Source organism: Gobio gobio (assembly GCF_949357685.1).
Source record: "Gobio gobio genome assembly, chromosome: 5".
NCBI lineage: Eukaryota > Metazoa > Chordata > Actinopteri > Cypriniformes > Gobionidae > Gobio > Gobio gobio.
The window spans coordinates 49271489-49288240 of NC_137101.1; the positions used below are offsets into that span (position 1 = coordinate 49271489).

Consider the following 16752-nt stretch of genomic DNA (forward strand, 5'->3'; position numbering starts at 1 on the left):
TAATTGTTTTCCTGTATGTATTTGTATGTCAATAGGCTGTAGAGGTCCTAGAGGAGTTTCTGAAGCAGAAGTCTGTGGATTCTGAAGCCATTCTGCAGGCTGACAAGAAACTAACTGACAAGGAAAAAAAGATTATGAGTGAGCATTTAAGTCATAAAATCCCAATTTCCCTGTTTCTAAATTCTTACTAGGTTCCTAAAAGATGTTCAAAGGTTTAGGTACTTGTGAGAGTGCTGATGCACACTGAAGGATGTGTCCTAATTTAGAGGCTGCATCCTTCGAAGGATTTGGACTTCAAAGACCCCGACTTTGAAGGCCGTGAAGGTCGGACTGAGCGTTGTTGAATGGGATGGTCTAGCCTATGGAGGACTGTTCTTGTCACCTAGCAACTGTGACAGCTGCCATTGATGGCAGTAATAATTGTCCTAGACTTTTTAAAAGGTTATATTTAACTGCCTAAAAACAATTGGGTTCACAAACTGTCTACATTTGTTCACCATGGTGCATTTATGTACATAATAATTAATGTACATATAAACCATTTAAAATCGCATCTTGGTAAGACACAAGTCAACACTTGAACCTATTTAGATTTATCATTCGATTTTTTAGTCAATTGAAACCCAATACTTTCGTTTAAAAGTTCAATCCGGCAATTTTGCAAAAAAAAAAAAACCCTGTCATCACTGGCACACAATGAATTCTGGGTTAAGCATGGCCACGAAGGATTCATCTGTTGTATCCTTCATTTCATGGGAAAAGAAGGACTCATTTGAATGCACTGTATTGAATGTGAACGCATTTAAAAGAGCCTTAAGACAGCCTTTGTCACGCAGCGGTGACACAGTCCACCCTGAACGCAGCATTCATAGGATGCAGCCATGAATTGTTGCACTTTCAGAGCGAAGATAGTCTTACTCAAATAACAACTGAAGTCCAGGGTTTAGTTCCCATTTTCATTGTGAATAGAGATCAGCGGGATCAAGATCAGTACTTGTAGCTCTTCAGGCTCTATTTTATTGTTTCTAAATGCTGGTGGTGGCCAGCAACTTAAAAATACTCTGGTGGGGGAAGAGTTAAACGATGTATTATTATGTTTAGAAGCACCAGCATATTTTCTCATAGAGCAATTAATTATTATTTTTTTATTATTTTTTAATAATATTTGATATTACTATGCAAAATCTCTCTGCCTTAAGAGGGTCACACACTCCAGACATGGTGCCATGTCTTTAAAATTTGAACACATAATTTTCTATGAGTGTACGCATGAACAGCATTCAGCTATGACTTGCATAGTTTTCCTTTACATAACATTATAATTGTCTCAAATAACTGTTAATGCACCTAATGACATCATCCTTGGCTGCAAAATACATTGTGTATAGACATTTATTCTGTAACAAGTTTGCTATTTTGTTGGCGGCTTGAAAAAAGTAAAAAAAAAATTACCGTAAAATAGAGCCCTTAAATATCATAGTTTAAGTTTCTTCTCACATCCTTTTTATTCCCTCCTTTTTTGTCAATGAATGACCAGAGGAAAAAGAGAAAGCAGCCCTCCTGGAGCAGGAAGTCAAAGCTAAAGAGGAGAAACAGCGACAACTCGAAGAGAAGATGGAAGCAGAGAGACAGAGTAATGAAGAGAGGATGAGACAGATGAAGGAGAAGATGGATGAGGAGATGAAGCTCCAGAGAGAGGAGGCTGAGCGTGCCATGGACAGTAAACTGAGGGAGCAGGCCGATCTGTTGGAGAAGGGCTTTAAGGATAAAGCAGACAGGATGAGCCAAGAGATAGAAGAGTTCAAGAGACGGAACGTAGAAGCCCAGAGTAATAGAGCTAGCAAGTTTGCAGTGATGTTAGACAACACCAACCGCAGACATGAGCAGTATATGGGTATGATGATGCAGCAACACGAAGAACGGATGATGGCCATAAGGCAGATGAATGCACACTCTTCAGGTGATTGTTGCATGATGTGAAATGCTTTAATTCTGTGATCATCATTGAACAAGAAATTATAATTTCCATTTACAAGCTTGTTTGTCTAGTCTAAATGTTTATTTGATGTTGGTCATTAATTATGAAATATGGATACATTATATGGCCGGTGTTGTGCCGAATTTCGACTGCCCTCCGCGTGCATGCGCATGACGTGATTTGTTGACATCCGTGCAGCCAATGAATTTAATATGTTTGTGTTGCCTTTTCAATTTTATTTTATTTATTTTATGTAGTTATTGCATCCTTATGCTGATAAACATAAGTTACACCCAAGTTACACCACGACAACAACATCAAACGTAAAAAAAGGGTTAAGAAATAGTGAAAAGTACAGTTTAACTGAAATTAATACTCCACTTAGGGGTATGGTGTTTTTGTTGTTGTTGTTTTATTGAATTTATCAACACAAAGTATAAGGGAATGTGTGAATTAACCTTAACATCCTAGGGACATTTTTGTGTTTTCTTTTTTTTAAATGTTCCCCATGTTAGTGCCAACTGCATACATTTTGGCAGAAGTGTGTATTTTTATTGTAATTTTAATATTTCACCCTTATATCCTTTCCTAAATATTTGACAATGAGTAAACACAGTTGCACTTGTAGGGCCTTGATGACAAAATGTCCCCATTGAAACCCTTAAAACTGCAATTTTTAATCAAAGGCCATTTAACTATAAAACGATACAGTCTTTGTTAATAGGCTTCAAAATTAAATGTTACTATTCTCTATCAGATGGCACAATTTCCCATGGTTTGGCCTACAAAATACTTGCTTTTTCCTGTTTTCTGCTTCTGCTGTATTATATACTGTAGCTTATGCCGCTATAATTGTGTGGGTAGGCTATGTTGGTGCAGATGTCAGAGTGTGGTTATGTGTATAATAAAAATTGTGTGCAAGTAATATTTGAGATAAATTATACTGTACTGCAAATAACTAATCCCACACGTGTACCAGTGGAGCTTTGCTGGCATCTAATGGAAAAGGTTTGATACTGTGCCCAAATAAAATCTTACTGAAAGCTCACTTTTTGAGACATCAACCTCAAATGTAGAACACAATTTGTTTAGATTTAAGGCTTTGATTTTCTAGCAGTTTTTGAGTTCAACATGTTTTATAAAATACATCTTTTATATAAAAAAATGTTCCTTATCATCCTATGTGCAATCAATTCTGCTTATTTCTGTACATATTCTCATTTCTGCTGCCTGTTACCCCCTGCCATAGCATATCAAATATAATATCAATTTTACAACAGTACACCTGCCGAAATGATGCTGCCCTTCCAAACTCCACTGTACAGGTTCACAAGCATCACATTCATACTGGTGATTTATATGGAGTGTGTTTGCTGAGAAGACTGTGATTGTAGACACAAAGGCAAGAGGTTTCCAGTGGTCCAGTGTTATTTCGTTACCTGCCAAAGTGCCAATACCTGCCAAAATTATACTGCTCTCTACACCTCTACACCTCCACTGCACAGGAGACATTTCTGGCTGTGAAGTGTGTTTGATGAGAAGATTGTCTCTAAATATACACTGCATGAAAAAAGGTGTATCCGGACCAGTATACTCCTGTATACACTGCTAAAATACGGAAGAATCCAGGAGTATACTGGCCGGATAGGTCAAATTCCATTGATCTGTATATATCCGTATACATCCGAAATGATACCAAATCGGATGTATGTTGTGGCCGTATACTCCCATGCTACAGCCATTTGTTGCCATGGCAAATAATCCCATCAGTGGTTTTTCCCAGGAGACATTTTCACACCTCTCCTTTTCACAGCTTTGCCTTCCATTCCCTATTGGTCCTTCATCTCAAACTGGATTGGTTGTTCTTTTAAAACCACTCCCAAAACCCAGACTGCTATTGGAGGACAGGACACATTGAAGACCCAGAAAAGTGATTTTATTGGTTACTTCTAATGCTAAGGGTGGGCTAGGTTTGTAGCATAGTGACTTGATTGGTAATAGGTCAGCTATGCATATTTTGATATATATATATATAAATCATAATTAATATTAATTATCAACTTACTGACAGAGACATGGACTTGTAAAACGTACTCACCAGGTCCATACAAAAACTTCACAGTAGATCCAAAATCCTGGTTTGCCTATAATTCTTCAGAGTCCAAGTATGGTGGATTCCTGTCCTCTCTGCTGAACGAGTGTACATGACAGTGTTCTCAGATTACTCATTCCAAAGTTCCTTTACATTTATGACAGTTTGATCTTAAAACTAGCTGACAGTAGGGATGGGCATTATGACCATATTATTCTACACACATAAGAAATTTTATTTCACAATAACGATATCACAATATATTTATTTTATTTTGATAGATATTTTATTAAAATGCTACAGAATAATACTGCTTTAAAAGTCTTCACTGTAAGATATTCTATGAATTAATATCACTTGATTCTTAAAGAAGCAGAAGGTGTTCTCTAGTCTTTTGTTGTTTGATTAAAATTATGACAGACAGCAGTTTATTAATCTGCTGCCCCTTTAAGAACGGATGCACAGAATGACACGCATCCGGGTTTCCCCAAGTTAACTTGAACGGTTTAACTTTACTTCAGACATAACTGACTGTTTAAATCAAGTGAATACCTCACATGACAGGGATTTTGAGATAATTGTGCGCATTTTACATAAAGATAATTGATTTCGGGATCGCATGCTGTCTGAGGGAGGCTTATTTTAACACATGCATGTCCTGCTCATTATTCTACATTCACGCATGTTTCTTTGTCAAAATGTCAAAAACTTTTAGTACAGTCAGTGCTGCGTTATATACACTATATTCATATTCACATTCCGCGATAGAAAAAGGTAATTTTAACGTAAACTTTTAGTACAGTCAGTGCTAAGAAAGTTTAAACAAATTTGGACAAAAGTGTTTTAGATCATTCTTACCTACCCCACCTTTAATTAAAGGTAGGGTAGGTAAGAATGATCTAAAACACTTTTGTTCAAATTTGTTTAAACTGTCTTTATATGTCAATACATAATTAAAATTTAAGTACTCTGAAAAAGAGAGTATAAAAATCGAGTGACTCTAGACTTTTTAATCTGCAATAAACACCGCTCATTATTTTCGTTCGGGCCGAAAAGAAGTGATTGGCTTGGGCGACTGTCACTCTCTCTCGCTACCATGGCAACCGCCGCTTTTGCTACAGGATCTGCCCACATGCACCCCAGTGTTGCCAAGTCGGGCTACTTCAACACTGTTGCCGCGGGCTGTTTTTCATGTCCGTGGGTTGAAGCGACCCCAATTATGTGATATTTTCCCCCGGGATTTGCGAATTTTAGCAGGCAGCCCTACCAAAAAGACACATATTTTACCCCCCAAATGCGATTTTTACCGGAGAAACACGATTGGGCTTGTTTTGGGCTAGTTTTGAGTAGCAATTGGGCAGATTTTGTTGTGAAAACCTGGCAACCCTGGCGCACCCGTTTGAGTTCAAGAGGCTGTATTTCTGCTGGAAAGGTAATCTTTCATTTTGATTATAAATTTTTTTGGTTTATGTTAGTTAGTTAAACTTTATTGTCCTTAAAGGCAATTCTTTGTATAGACAGCAGTAGGAACAGTAGTATACACATACACATATTAACAACACAACACAACACATCAATTACCTTGAATTACAGAAAAATCGTTTAAAAATTTAATTGCCGCCGGTATAAAAGAATTTCTATATCTATTTGACTTACACAAGGGGAGTCTAAATCTCCGCCCTGAAGGAAGGAGTTGAAATTCAGCATACAATGGATGAGTAACATCAGAAAGCACTACCTGGCCCTTCCTAATCGTCCTGCACTCATAAATCTGTGAGATAGTCCTTAAATCGGTCCCCACTATCTTACTGCACATTGTCACAATGCTTGTCAGCTTCCTCCTGTTCTTTAAATTAAGGTTACCATACCAGCAGACGATGGAAAAACTTAAAATGGCTTCAATGAAGCATGTATAAAACATTTTCATAAAAGAAACATCCATGTTAAAAAGTCTAAGTTTCCTTAAAAAATGCATACGCTGAAGAGCTTTTCCTCTAATTATATCGGTGTTTTCCTCAAATTGTAATTTATCGTCGATTATAGTCCCTAAATATTTATATTGTTTGACTACTTCTACCTGCTGTCCCTTTATGATAGAGGGCAACACAGGTGCAGAGCTCTTCTTACGGAAGTCAATAAGCATCTCTTTTGTTTTTGAAGCATTAATATTTAAAAATGAATTATCACACCATTGAATAAAATTATCGATCACTGGCCCAACATCTGGCTCAGACTCAGTGAGAAGAGACACAATCACAGAGTCGTCCGCAAATTTAACAATGTGTCTCCCATTAAAAACACTACGACAATCATCAGTGTATAAAGAAAACAAAAGAGGAGACAAAACGCAACCTTGTGGCGTACCCGTGGAGGACATCAAAATATTCGACACCACTCCATTGACCCTTACTCTTTGGGATCTATTAGTTAAAAAATCCACCAGCCAGCACACAGTATTTAGATCTAGTTTAAAAGTATCAATCAATTTCTTTGCCAAAATGTGAGGCTGAACACAATTAAAAGCAGAAGAAAAATCTATAAAAAGCAAACGTGCATGACTTTTCTTGCCTTCTAAATGTCCTAAAATCATATTCAACAAGGTACAAGTGGCATCATCAACTCCTCTACCAGATCTATATGCAAACTGCATAGGATCAAGTGCTGGCTTAGTTAGGGTTAAAATCTCCTTCCTTACTATTTTTTCAAAAGATTTCATAATCAAGGAGGTTAATGCAACAGGCCTGTAGTCTTTAAGAGAAGAAGAATTTCTCTTTTTCGCAATTGGTACCACAATGGCATCTTTCCATAAACGAGGGACCTTAGAACATTTTAATGATTCATTAAAAATAAATGAATAAATCCCTGAGAGCTGCTCTGCAGTTTTTCAACAACCTACCACCAATGTGGTCAGGGCCTGGACTCTTTCTAACCTTGACCTGACTAAAACAGCTACGTACATCAGCCTCATTAATTTGAATTTTAACAGGAGTGTTCTGAGTCACAGAATTTCCCCTATATTCAGACAATTCTCTTGAAAAATCATGATTGTCAAAACGTACATAAAACGAATTAAAAGCATCTGCTAATTCATAATCAGATTTCCCTCCAAAACTAATACATTTTCTCTTCTGTTTAGTTCCGATAATAGACTTCACTCCGTCCCAAGCTACATGAGACTTTCCATTTGTAAACATTGTTTCTATCTTTTCCTTGTACCGCAATTTTGCTAATTTCACCTCATTTCTAACTTGTTTATTGGCCTCTTTGTACCGAATACTATCGCCTTGTTTAAAATAAATATTCCTTAAGTTAATAGAATTTTTAACTTGTTTAGTAATCCAAGGCTTATTGTTTGGAAAAACTATACATTCTTTTTTATGAATTACCAAGTCTTCACAAAATTCGATGTAGCTAGTCACAGTTTCAGTAAGATCGTCTAAGTCAGTACATTCGGATTTGAACAAGTCCCAATCAGTACATTCAAAGCATCCCATCAACTCTTGAATTGAGTCTTCAGACCAAACAGGAACTAATTTCTTCTCTGTTTTTTCCCTTTTTAAAACCGGTTTATAAGTAGGGGCTAGATAAACAACATGGTGGTCAGACTTGCCCAAAGGGGCTCTTAATGACGACTTATATGCCCCCTTAATAGACCCATAACAAAGATCCAAACATTTTCCATATCTGGTAGGACAGTCCACATATTGTTCAAAATGTATAAGTGATGTCTTCATTTTACAATGATTAAAATCTCCCATCACAATATTAGGTGCATCAGGGGAGATGCTTTGAAGCCGGTGTACCACTTTACATAAAATATCCGAGGCATTTTCCACATTAGCCTTTGGGTGGATGTATACAACAGAAATAAATATTTGTGGAAACTCCCGGGGCAAGTAGAAGGGGCGGAGTGAAATCGACAACAGTTCAATATCGGGAGTACACACAGATTCTCTCAAAATCACAGACCTGCACCAACGCTGGTTAACGTAGATGCATACCCCTCCACCCAAGGATTTTCCCGTTACAGCGGCATCCCTGTCCAACCGCACTGGAACACCGAAGCCATCGATTTCCAAATCAGAGTCTAAGTCATGTTCTTTAAGCCAAGTCTCAGTCAGGGAAATAACACATGCATTTCTATAATCAGAAATAAACCGGACATTTGCTTGTAATTCGTCCAGTTTATTCCTGAGAGACTGGCAATTGGCCAGGATTATTGAAGGGAGTGGAATGCGATTCAATCGCTGTTTACGTAGTCTCTGCCGCAATCCCCCTTTCTTCCCCCGTTTCCTCACCTTCTGGCCAGCAGTCTTTTCTGTACGCACACTGGGAAACTCACTCCTTAAGATTTCTGCAGGCCAGTCGAGGATTTGATCCAACACGCCGTAGTCAGAAGCACGGAACTGCACAAGGAAGTCATGACTGTATTGAAGCCGCTCTCCGTTCCCACGCTGTCCTCTCGCAAAATAGCCGAGGAATAGGCAAGTAATCAGCAGGTTCGCAAACGTGCGATATATCATCATGATAGTTCAGTATACACAATCCAATCCAAAAAGGACGAACAAGCAAACGAACAAACAGAGTTACTACGTTGACGCTACTGCTTCCACAGGTCGCCACAGTGCAGCGCCCTGTTCATGTTTTCATGAAGCATGTCTCACTAGCACACGTAGCTGCCTAATATAGCGAACATAACATTACTTAGCATAAAGTTACAATGTTATACACTTAGCGAGCCATTAGTAGAGATGATAAATACTCAATATGCTTATCTCAAGTTGATTGCTGTCGTGTTGAATTTCGCAAAATGTAACTTTAGATAACAAAATGCATGTGTAAAAGCTAGTACACCACATCCAGGAACTTTTTTTAGAACTAAGTTAGCTTTAGCTACTACCCTCTGTCTGAACTCTTTTACCATGTTCACCGGGAACTTTACCTGCACGTTTATTTCGGCCCTTGGTTTGTTTTTATATACTCTACCAATGTTTACATCTTGTATCTGTGTGTGTCGTAGACACTGTGTTGTTTGTGTATTTTAAACTTTACCAGTATCGTTATTCTAGCTTGAGAGTGAGTACTAAAAGACATCTTATTTGTTTATATTCATAATGATAAAGTTAGATTTTTTATTACATGTGATTCTGACATGATGTCACTACATGCACTTCTTCTCCGCTCGTCTCAGGTGAATAATGCGTCTTTCAGCTGAGCTGATCGCAGTCGGCGTAGCGCGTTCATGTGTTTTGGGGGCGTGGCTTTGGAAAGAGCCCAGAAGGGAGACGGTGGAGTGAATGGAAATAATGAGCTGTCTTTAAAACAGTCGTGAGAGGTCTACAGACACTCAATTTTCATACTTTCTTTTTCAGAGTACTTACATTTTAATTATGTATTGATATATAAAGAAAGTTTAAACAAATTTGGAAAAAAAGTTTTTTAACCAAATCCTACCTACCCTACCTTTAATTGAATAATTTGTTTATGGTTGAAAGTAATTAATAAATCATTTAAAAGCAAATTAGAAACGACAATTGTTTCTAATTTCTTTAAACTGATATGTTTCAAGAAATTACTTTAGTATAAGGCATATACTTTTATATTTTCATTGTTAATTAAATTAACATAAATAAATAAATAAATACATTTGAAGTTTTCAGCTTCATTGGAAGCCTACATTTAGGTCTTTCTTTTTACCATAGACTGTAAAAATATATTTTTACTCATCACGGCATTCTACCTCACGCACCGGAAAAGCCCGCACATTTATTTAAACGTTAATCTGCCAATCCTCCACACCGCTGACGAAGAACTCACAAGTTCAGAGGATCGCGACCATGATTAACAGGTACGTTATGGTAAGCACGGCAAACTGCTTCATTTAATTCTCTTAAGAGCACTTTTAAACTTTTTTACGATCATATTGATTATGTGGTAACGTTTTGTATTGTCGTGACTCTTCTGTTCATCTTAAAGGTCCCGTTTTTCGTGTTTTTTTTTAAGCTTTGATTGTGTTTACAGTGTGCAATATAACATGTGTTCATGTTTCGCGTGTAAAAAAACACAGTATTTTTCACACAATTTACTTATCTGTATACATAAGTCCCTCCTTCAGAAACACGTAATGAGTTCTGATTGTGCCAGCGGTTCCCGTGTTGTGATTCGACAGCAGCTTAGCGCACGCAGAGCGCACGTTACCGGAAATGTCACGCCTCTTACCATAACGGGGATGCATGCACTCAATGATCTCTAAGTACAGCGTCCCTGGGAAAGCCAAACAAAGGTGACTTGACTCCGGGATGAAAATAACAGCGTCTCGACGACATGGCGACAAACAAACTATACAAACGCAACCGAACGCAACACTTCCTCTTATCCACGCGGGAGCAACAAGACCATGCCCCCTTTTTCGCGTACTCTTGTGGGCGGAGGTTAGTCGACAAACTGCTCTACTGACGTAATTAAAGCAGGATGTACAGAGTTGTAGTCCAAACCGGCCGTTTGCTGTAGGCTTTGAAAGGGAACTTCTGTTAAATAAAATATCTCGCTTGGCATTGAACTTTGAGCTTTATAATTTTACAGGTATTATATATGCTCTAACAGCAACATTACACACTAACTAAAGTTTGAAAAATGGGATCACGAAGAACAGGACCTTTAAGAAGATCGATTGGCTAAGTCAGTGGTTTTCAAACCTGTCCTGGAGGACCCCCAGCCCTGCACATTTTGTATGTCTCCCATATTTGACACACCCACTTCAGGTCTTGCAGTCTCTAATAATGAGCTCATGAGTTGAATCAGGTGTGTTAGATGAGGGAGACATACAAAATATGCAGTGCTGGGGGTCCTCCAGGACAGGTTTGAAAACCCCTGGGCTAAGTTATGGTAATTTGTGTCATGTCAGTTAAGACGAGCCAACGCGACATTGCCTAAGTTAACGTAAATTACTCAAGGTTTGTGAAAAAGTAATTTATATTTGTTTGTTTTTTTCACATTTTGGCATAAACAAGCGTGTCCTGCGCAAAGTTATCCATCAATAGACTGACTGAATATCCTCCAGCGACCGTCATTCACATGACAAACTTAAGAAATGGGTAATACAAGCTGACATATTCTTCTATATATTCAGTGGCGGATCTAGAAAATTTTACATGGGGGGGCAAAGGGGTGGCAAGAGGTCTTGGCAGGGTGGCAGAGGTAGACGGTACATGGAAATCCCTATATGTGAATTGTTTTAACAAAACAAACAAAAAACCGCTTAACTACAGTACTTATTGTTTAATCATGCCCTTACACACTACAAAGGTTTTTAATTCCCAACAGGAATAAGCCAAACAAAACAAAACAGTATAAAAAGCTAAATGAAAATATAAAAAAGTACAATAATTGTGTCCAAGATGCAGTGGACTACAAATATACAACAGTGGACAATACTCAAGTTCTTATTATAATTAAAAACTTATAATTACAGTCCACAAACGAAATGACCCATGATCACCCATCTTTTTTAGGAAAGCTTAAGGCGACGGTTGTTGTGCTTTGCAGCAAAATGTTTCACAAACATATCTAAATCTAGTGCTTTTGCACGCTGTTTCTCAATACTGAGAACAGCCAAATTTCTCAGACGGTCATCTGCCATGGTTGAGCGCAGGTGAGTTTTTACAAGCTTTAAAGTTGAAAAGCTTCGCTCACACCCAGCAGTACTCACTGGCAAAACAATAGCGATCTTGCACAGGCGAAAAAGCTCAAAGAAAACCTCTTTAAAAGGCACCAAGAACGTCACAAACTCAGTCAGACTGGACGGGTTTACTTTGCCATTTGCTCTGTTTCTTTCAAGAAGTCTTTTTGCCTGGTGTATCTCAGTTTTCAAGTCTTGCAAGTCAGAACCATATTCCTCAGCCACTAACAAAACCAATTCTTCCTTTAAGAAGTCATTGTTTGATGGGTTTAAAGCTTGTATACCCCTCATTATCTTGCTGCTAGAGTTTGAAAAGCGCCTGTCCACTTCACTGATCATTGAGTCTATGATGGGAATGAATATACCTATTCTAAAGGCATCTTTGCTGTCAACATGTGTTTGCTGTCCAAGTGTAGATGTTACAAGAGTATCATGTAGTCTCCTAGAGGTCTGTTTGGTTCTTTTTGATTTGACAATTGTAGAAATGTTGCAACCATTGCATGTGTCAATTGCTGTACTCCACAGGTCATTAAAGCTCTCCTCTTTGCGATAATCTTCCAATGTCTGTCTGAGGGTTTCAGTAAGTTCAACTGCTTTGGTAAGGTCCACATTAGTTGACTGGAGCATCTCAGATAAAAACTTGGTTTCACCTAGCACTTTTCTGAAGACTGCAAGGAGCCCTATGAAATTAAAATCAATTTGAGAACGTAGTCCTCTTGCGTCTACAGCTCTCTGTGGATTGGCCTCATCTGAAATTTCATCCAGCACTCTTATTACTGCAGGCAGCCTGTCCATAAGATTTCTACATGCAGCATAGCGACAGGCCCATCTAGTGTCACTTTGCCTTGGAAGTTCTCGTTGTGCCCCACCACTGAACTTTTTTTGAATGTCTTTAGTCTCATCCGCTAAAATAGAAAAGTGCTCACTTTCTTTAACCTCTTTAATAATTCCTCTCTCACCATTTCTGCTAAACACTCCAAAATCTCATTTTGAGTGCTTTTGCTTGTGTATTTAGCATTTCTGGGACCCTGTGACAGCCGTTTTTTCACTAAGGCATCATGTTTACTCACAAGATCTAAAATCTCAAGGAAATTTCCCCTGTTTTTTTAGTTTTCCGATTCATCATGGCCACGTTGGGAAATATTCTGAGTGGCTGTCAACAGCAAGGTTTCAGCCAAAGTTTTAATGTACTTTTGATTTTCGATTACTTGTTTCTGATTTTCTTCTCCCATCATTCCCAAGACAGTTGTATTTTTCTTGGCCATTCTTTTGAAATCACTCCATGCAATCATCGCATTGACATGTGTGTCTGATCTGGCATGTACACTAAACCCACTGTCTTTGGAAGTGGCCTTCTTCCAGTTAGAATAGCCATTTTCTGATGTGAATACACTGTTTTTTAAATGTGCAAAATGTCTGCATGCAAAACAGTATGCTGCATCTTTAGACATGGAATATTCAAGCCATGGCCAAGAACTGTACCACTCCCTGTGGAAGCTTCTTTTTGCTGCTCCATGTTGTGTCTTTGGGAATGTCTTTAAATCAGGCTGCACTGCTTCATCACCTTGGCATTTTGATATATCTTAAGAAAGAGGAGAGTGCCAAATATAATTATCTAATGCAATTGAACAGTACATGGACATAGCCAATGCATATATGTGGCATTACATATTATTCTACTGTACGGCAATTTATATGGGAGAAGAATAAAAACATACCATGTGGTCCAGGGGGAACTGCAGGTCTACCCTCTTCCTCTCTGTCATCTTCCTCCTCCTGATCACTCCCTGCCTCTGTCCCTCTCTCTGAATCTGGAGCTTCCTCTTCATCCCTCACTGATTCTTCTTTTTCCTCGTCTCCTTCACTTATTTAATCGTCTCCTTCACTTATTTCCTCTTCTCTGTCACTTATTTCCTTGTCTCCTTCTGTCTTCTCCTGCTCTGACCCTCCTGGTCTCTCCAGTTTACTACCTTCTCCTTCATTTCCCTCACGCTCTTCCTCCTGTGTACTTCTTTGAATTTTTTTGGCAAAAAAGCTGGCAATATCCCCACTGTTAGCCTTCCTTTTCATGGTTAGGCTCCAGCTACTTTCTTCAACTACTCTTGCCTGCAAAAGTCAATATGTGAAAACCTCTGGTTATCCTTGTATTACATTACACTGTAGGGCCATGTAGCTAATAAGTAGCCTATATAACAAATATAAAATCAGAAAGATTTAATCACATGCACACACCAGTTATGTTTAGACTACTTAATCCTATTGTATTTGTTATTTCCCCAGTTGGTTTCATTGCTGTGATATCTGAGAGGATTTGGATTTAATAGGACTGCTTAGCTAAATCAAATGTAAAAAAAAAAATAATAATTGCATCACAATAAGTGTATTGTGATTGTCACTAACATTTTAGTAACAACTGAATTTTATTAGGTTCAGTGACAACATGTTACAGTGTTTACATGGTACAATTTCTGGTAAGCTACGTTTTTTTGTTATTTCAATTCAATTAAATTATTGTGATTTGATTTAATATTGACTCATTTGGATAAATATTAGGCACACAAGATGTACCTAATCTCAAGAAAAAACAACTCACCTAATGCTGTAAACATAGAGAGAGCCCTATCAGCTGGCAGTGTTATTTAAGGTTAAAAATAACTCGAATTACATACAATGCGTTTTTTTTATTATATTAACAACTTTATTGAATGATATAAATAAAAAATATAATAAATATGTAATATGGTACATTACACATATTTAGCAAAATACTCTCTATAGCTCTTTTTTTCTAGCCAACTAATGTGCTATAGCCTATTATGGTCATTAAATGGCTTTCCTGAGGTAAATGTTATGTGACATAATTGTTCTCCAGTTGTTTTATTGACCCCTTTGTTAGATTGATTGGTCGATATTATGTATGAGGAATATACATTTAGGTAAGTTGTAGGCTACTGTTTCTTTCAACATTGTTCATTCGTGTTTATTTAGCCTAGCTAGAGATGATCGGTCCACGTGCAGCTAGGGATCTGTCAGATAACATTTACAAGCGCCAAAACGGCATTTATTGTTTGAATTTCGTAATAAAAGTGGCAGAATCTGAGAGCTGAGATTTTTTTTATATCATAAGTAACCTGCTCTGTCTAGTCTGTCGGTCTCCGTGTCCTCTTTGCTTCGCGATTTTTCTGTGCGTGAGATAATGTATGTGGCGTGAGAGCGTGAAAAGTGTCAATTGCATGTGTCTCACGGTGAATGCGTGAGATTTGGCAGTTATGGATACAATATTTTTATATGTTCTTGTCTTTACTAAAATCAAAATTAGGCTAATCAAAGGGAAGAGTGCTCTTACGATTCACAACCGCTGATTTTGGCTTACGTAATAGACTCGCTGTTTTTGCTGATGCTGAATCGTCTTTAGCATACAATACATTCATTACAAATGTAATTTCAAGTTAAAGCTATGGTCTACGATTTCAAAGATTGTTCATTATTAATAATCTCGTTTAGATGCTGGTTATGGTTCTACAGTACAATCCTAACAATATGAAGAGAAAAAAGAATGAAAAAAATCCATTCACTCTATTGGGTGTACACCCGCAGAGAAATTGACCAATGTAAGCAGTCCGGCCGGACAGCTTACATTGGTTAACTGCTCTCATCCAATCCCTGCTCCACTCGCGTTTCCCCCCGACCGCACCCCACCCCGCCCCCTCCTGCGACATGAAATTTTGCTGGCAAGTAGGCAGCGTCAACTCAGCAATGGAGAAAAACCAACAAACAGACAGCGGCAAGCGGCCCCTGCTCGCCCCAACAGTCAAGGTTGGAATAAAGAGAAAGTCAATTGAGGAAAGAGCAGATATTTAAAATAAATGTGAAGAACGCCGGACTCAAAGCCGAATCAATATAGGGTCCACCGTTGCCCGTTGGAGGAAGCTTCAGAGAAACCTTTGGACTTAAAACTGACTCTGATTATTTGTTGAGCAGGTAAACATTTATTTATACTTTTATGGTGTGGTGTATTACATAAATAGCTTTTTATCAGCATGACAACATGATCATGCTGCCAGTCGGCATTGGAATGTTAGCCGTTTAGCATCGCCTATCACGGGTCAAAGTAATTATATTTCTTGAAGTGCTTGACTATTTCAATAGGCCTAACGTTAGCGGTTTTCTGTTCGAGCCGATAGAACATTGCATGTGTTGCTAATCTTGCGTGGGCGTGAACTCAAACGTGTGCCTTTGAGCTATCAACATCTCTGTTCCGATGTTTACTCCTGCTTGACTGAGTGACGTTGTTCAGGTCGTTTCCCAGTGGGAGGGATCAGGTAGCACAGAGGGGAGGGGTGTGCGTGTCGAGGGGCGGGATGAGTTTTTTTTTAAATTCAGGCTTTCTCGACTGATTTTCAACATCGTAGACTACAGCTTTAAACGTGTGTTTAAACTACACCTGGGGAAACTCACTTCACCTTCAGGGGCTCTGGGGCAGCTCAGTCTCTCCAGTCGATTTGTAGGGCGACCGCACCGCAGCAGACTCGCTGTGCGTGAACCAGACTGAGCGAACGCCGCTGCGGCCGCTCTGCACGCTTGAATCAGGGACGTAGCTAAGTATTAGAGGTGCGGGGGGAGGGGTATTTTATGCATTTTAATTTTAATACATTTAAAAAAATTTTTTGAATGGTTTACTTTTGGTAAATGTATTGGACATACTGGCGGGTTGTTTTTACAAGTACAGTTTTTGGATTATCAAAGTTAGGGGGGCAGCTGGGGGGGCAAGGCTCTAGAGTGGGGGGGCACCTGCCCCCCCTTGCCCCCCTGTAGATCCGCCCCTGTATATATTATACTTTGATTAAACCACAGATTTGTCAGTGGAAAATGTATGTGTTAGTGTGTTTTTTTCACATTGTGGCGTTTTCAGTCAAACGTGTCAAGAGCAATATTGATATTGACTGTTACATTATCATCCTCCGACCGACCTTTGTGACCAGTCACGGAAGGTAGGGACACAAG

At 38.6% G+C, this 16752-nt stretch overlaps 1 protein-coding gene across 1 annotated transcript in view; it reads left to right on the forward strand.

The window, feature by feature from the left end:
• LOC307126319 (guanylate-binding protein 2-like) overlaps positions 1-16752 on the forward strand; it is a gene marked incomplete at both ends in the record, with an annotated part of 46535 nt that overhangs the window by 21093 nt on the left and 8690 nt on the right. The window contains 2 exons of the mRNA XM_079816783.1: positions 36-138; positions 1538-1960. Coding sequence (XP_079672909.1) covers positions 36-138; positions 1538-1960 — 526 coding nt within the window. The remainder of the gene's footprint in view (positions 1-35; positions 139-1537; positions 1961-16752) is intronic.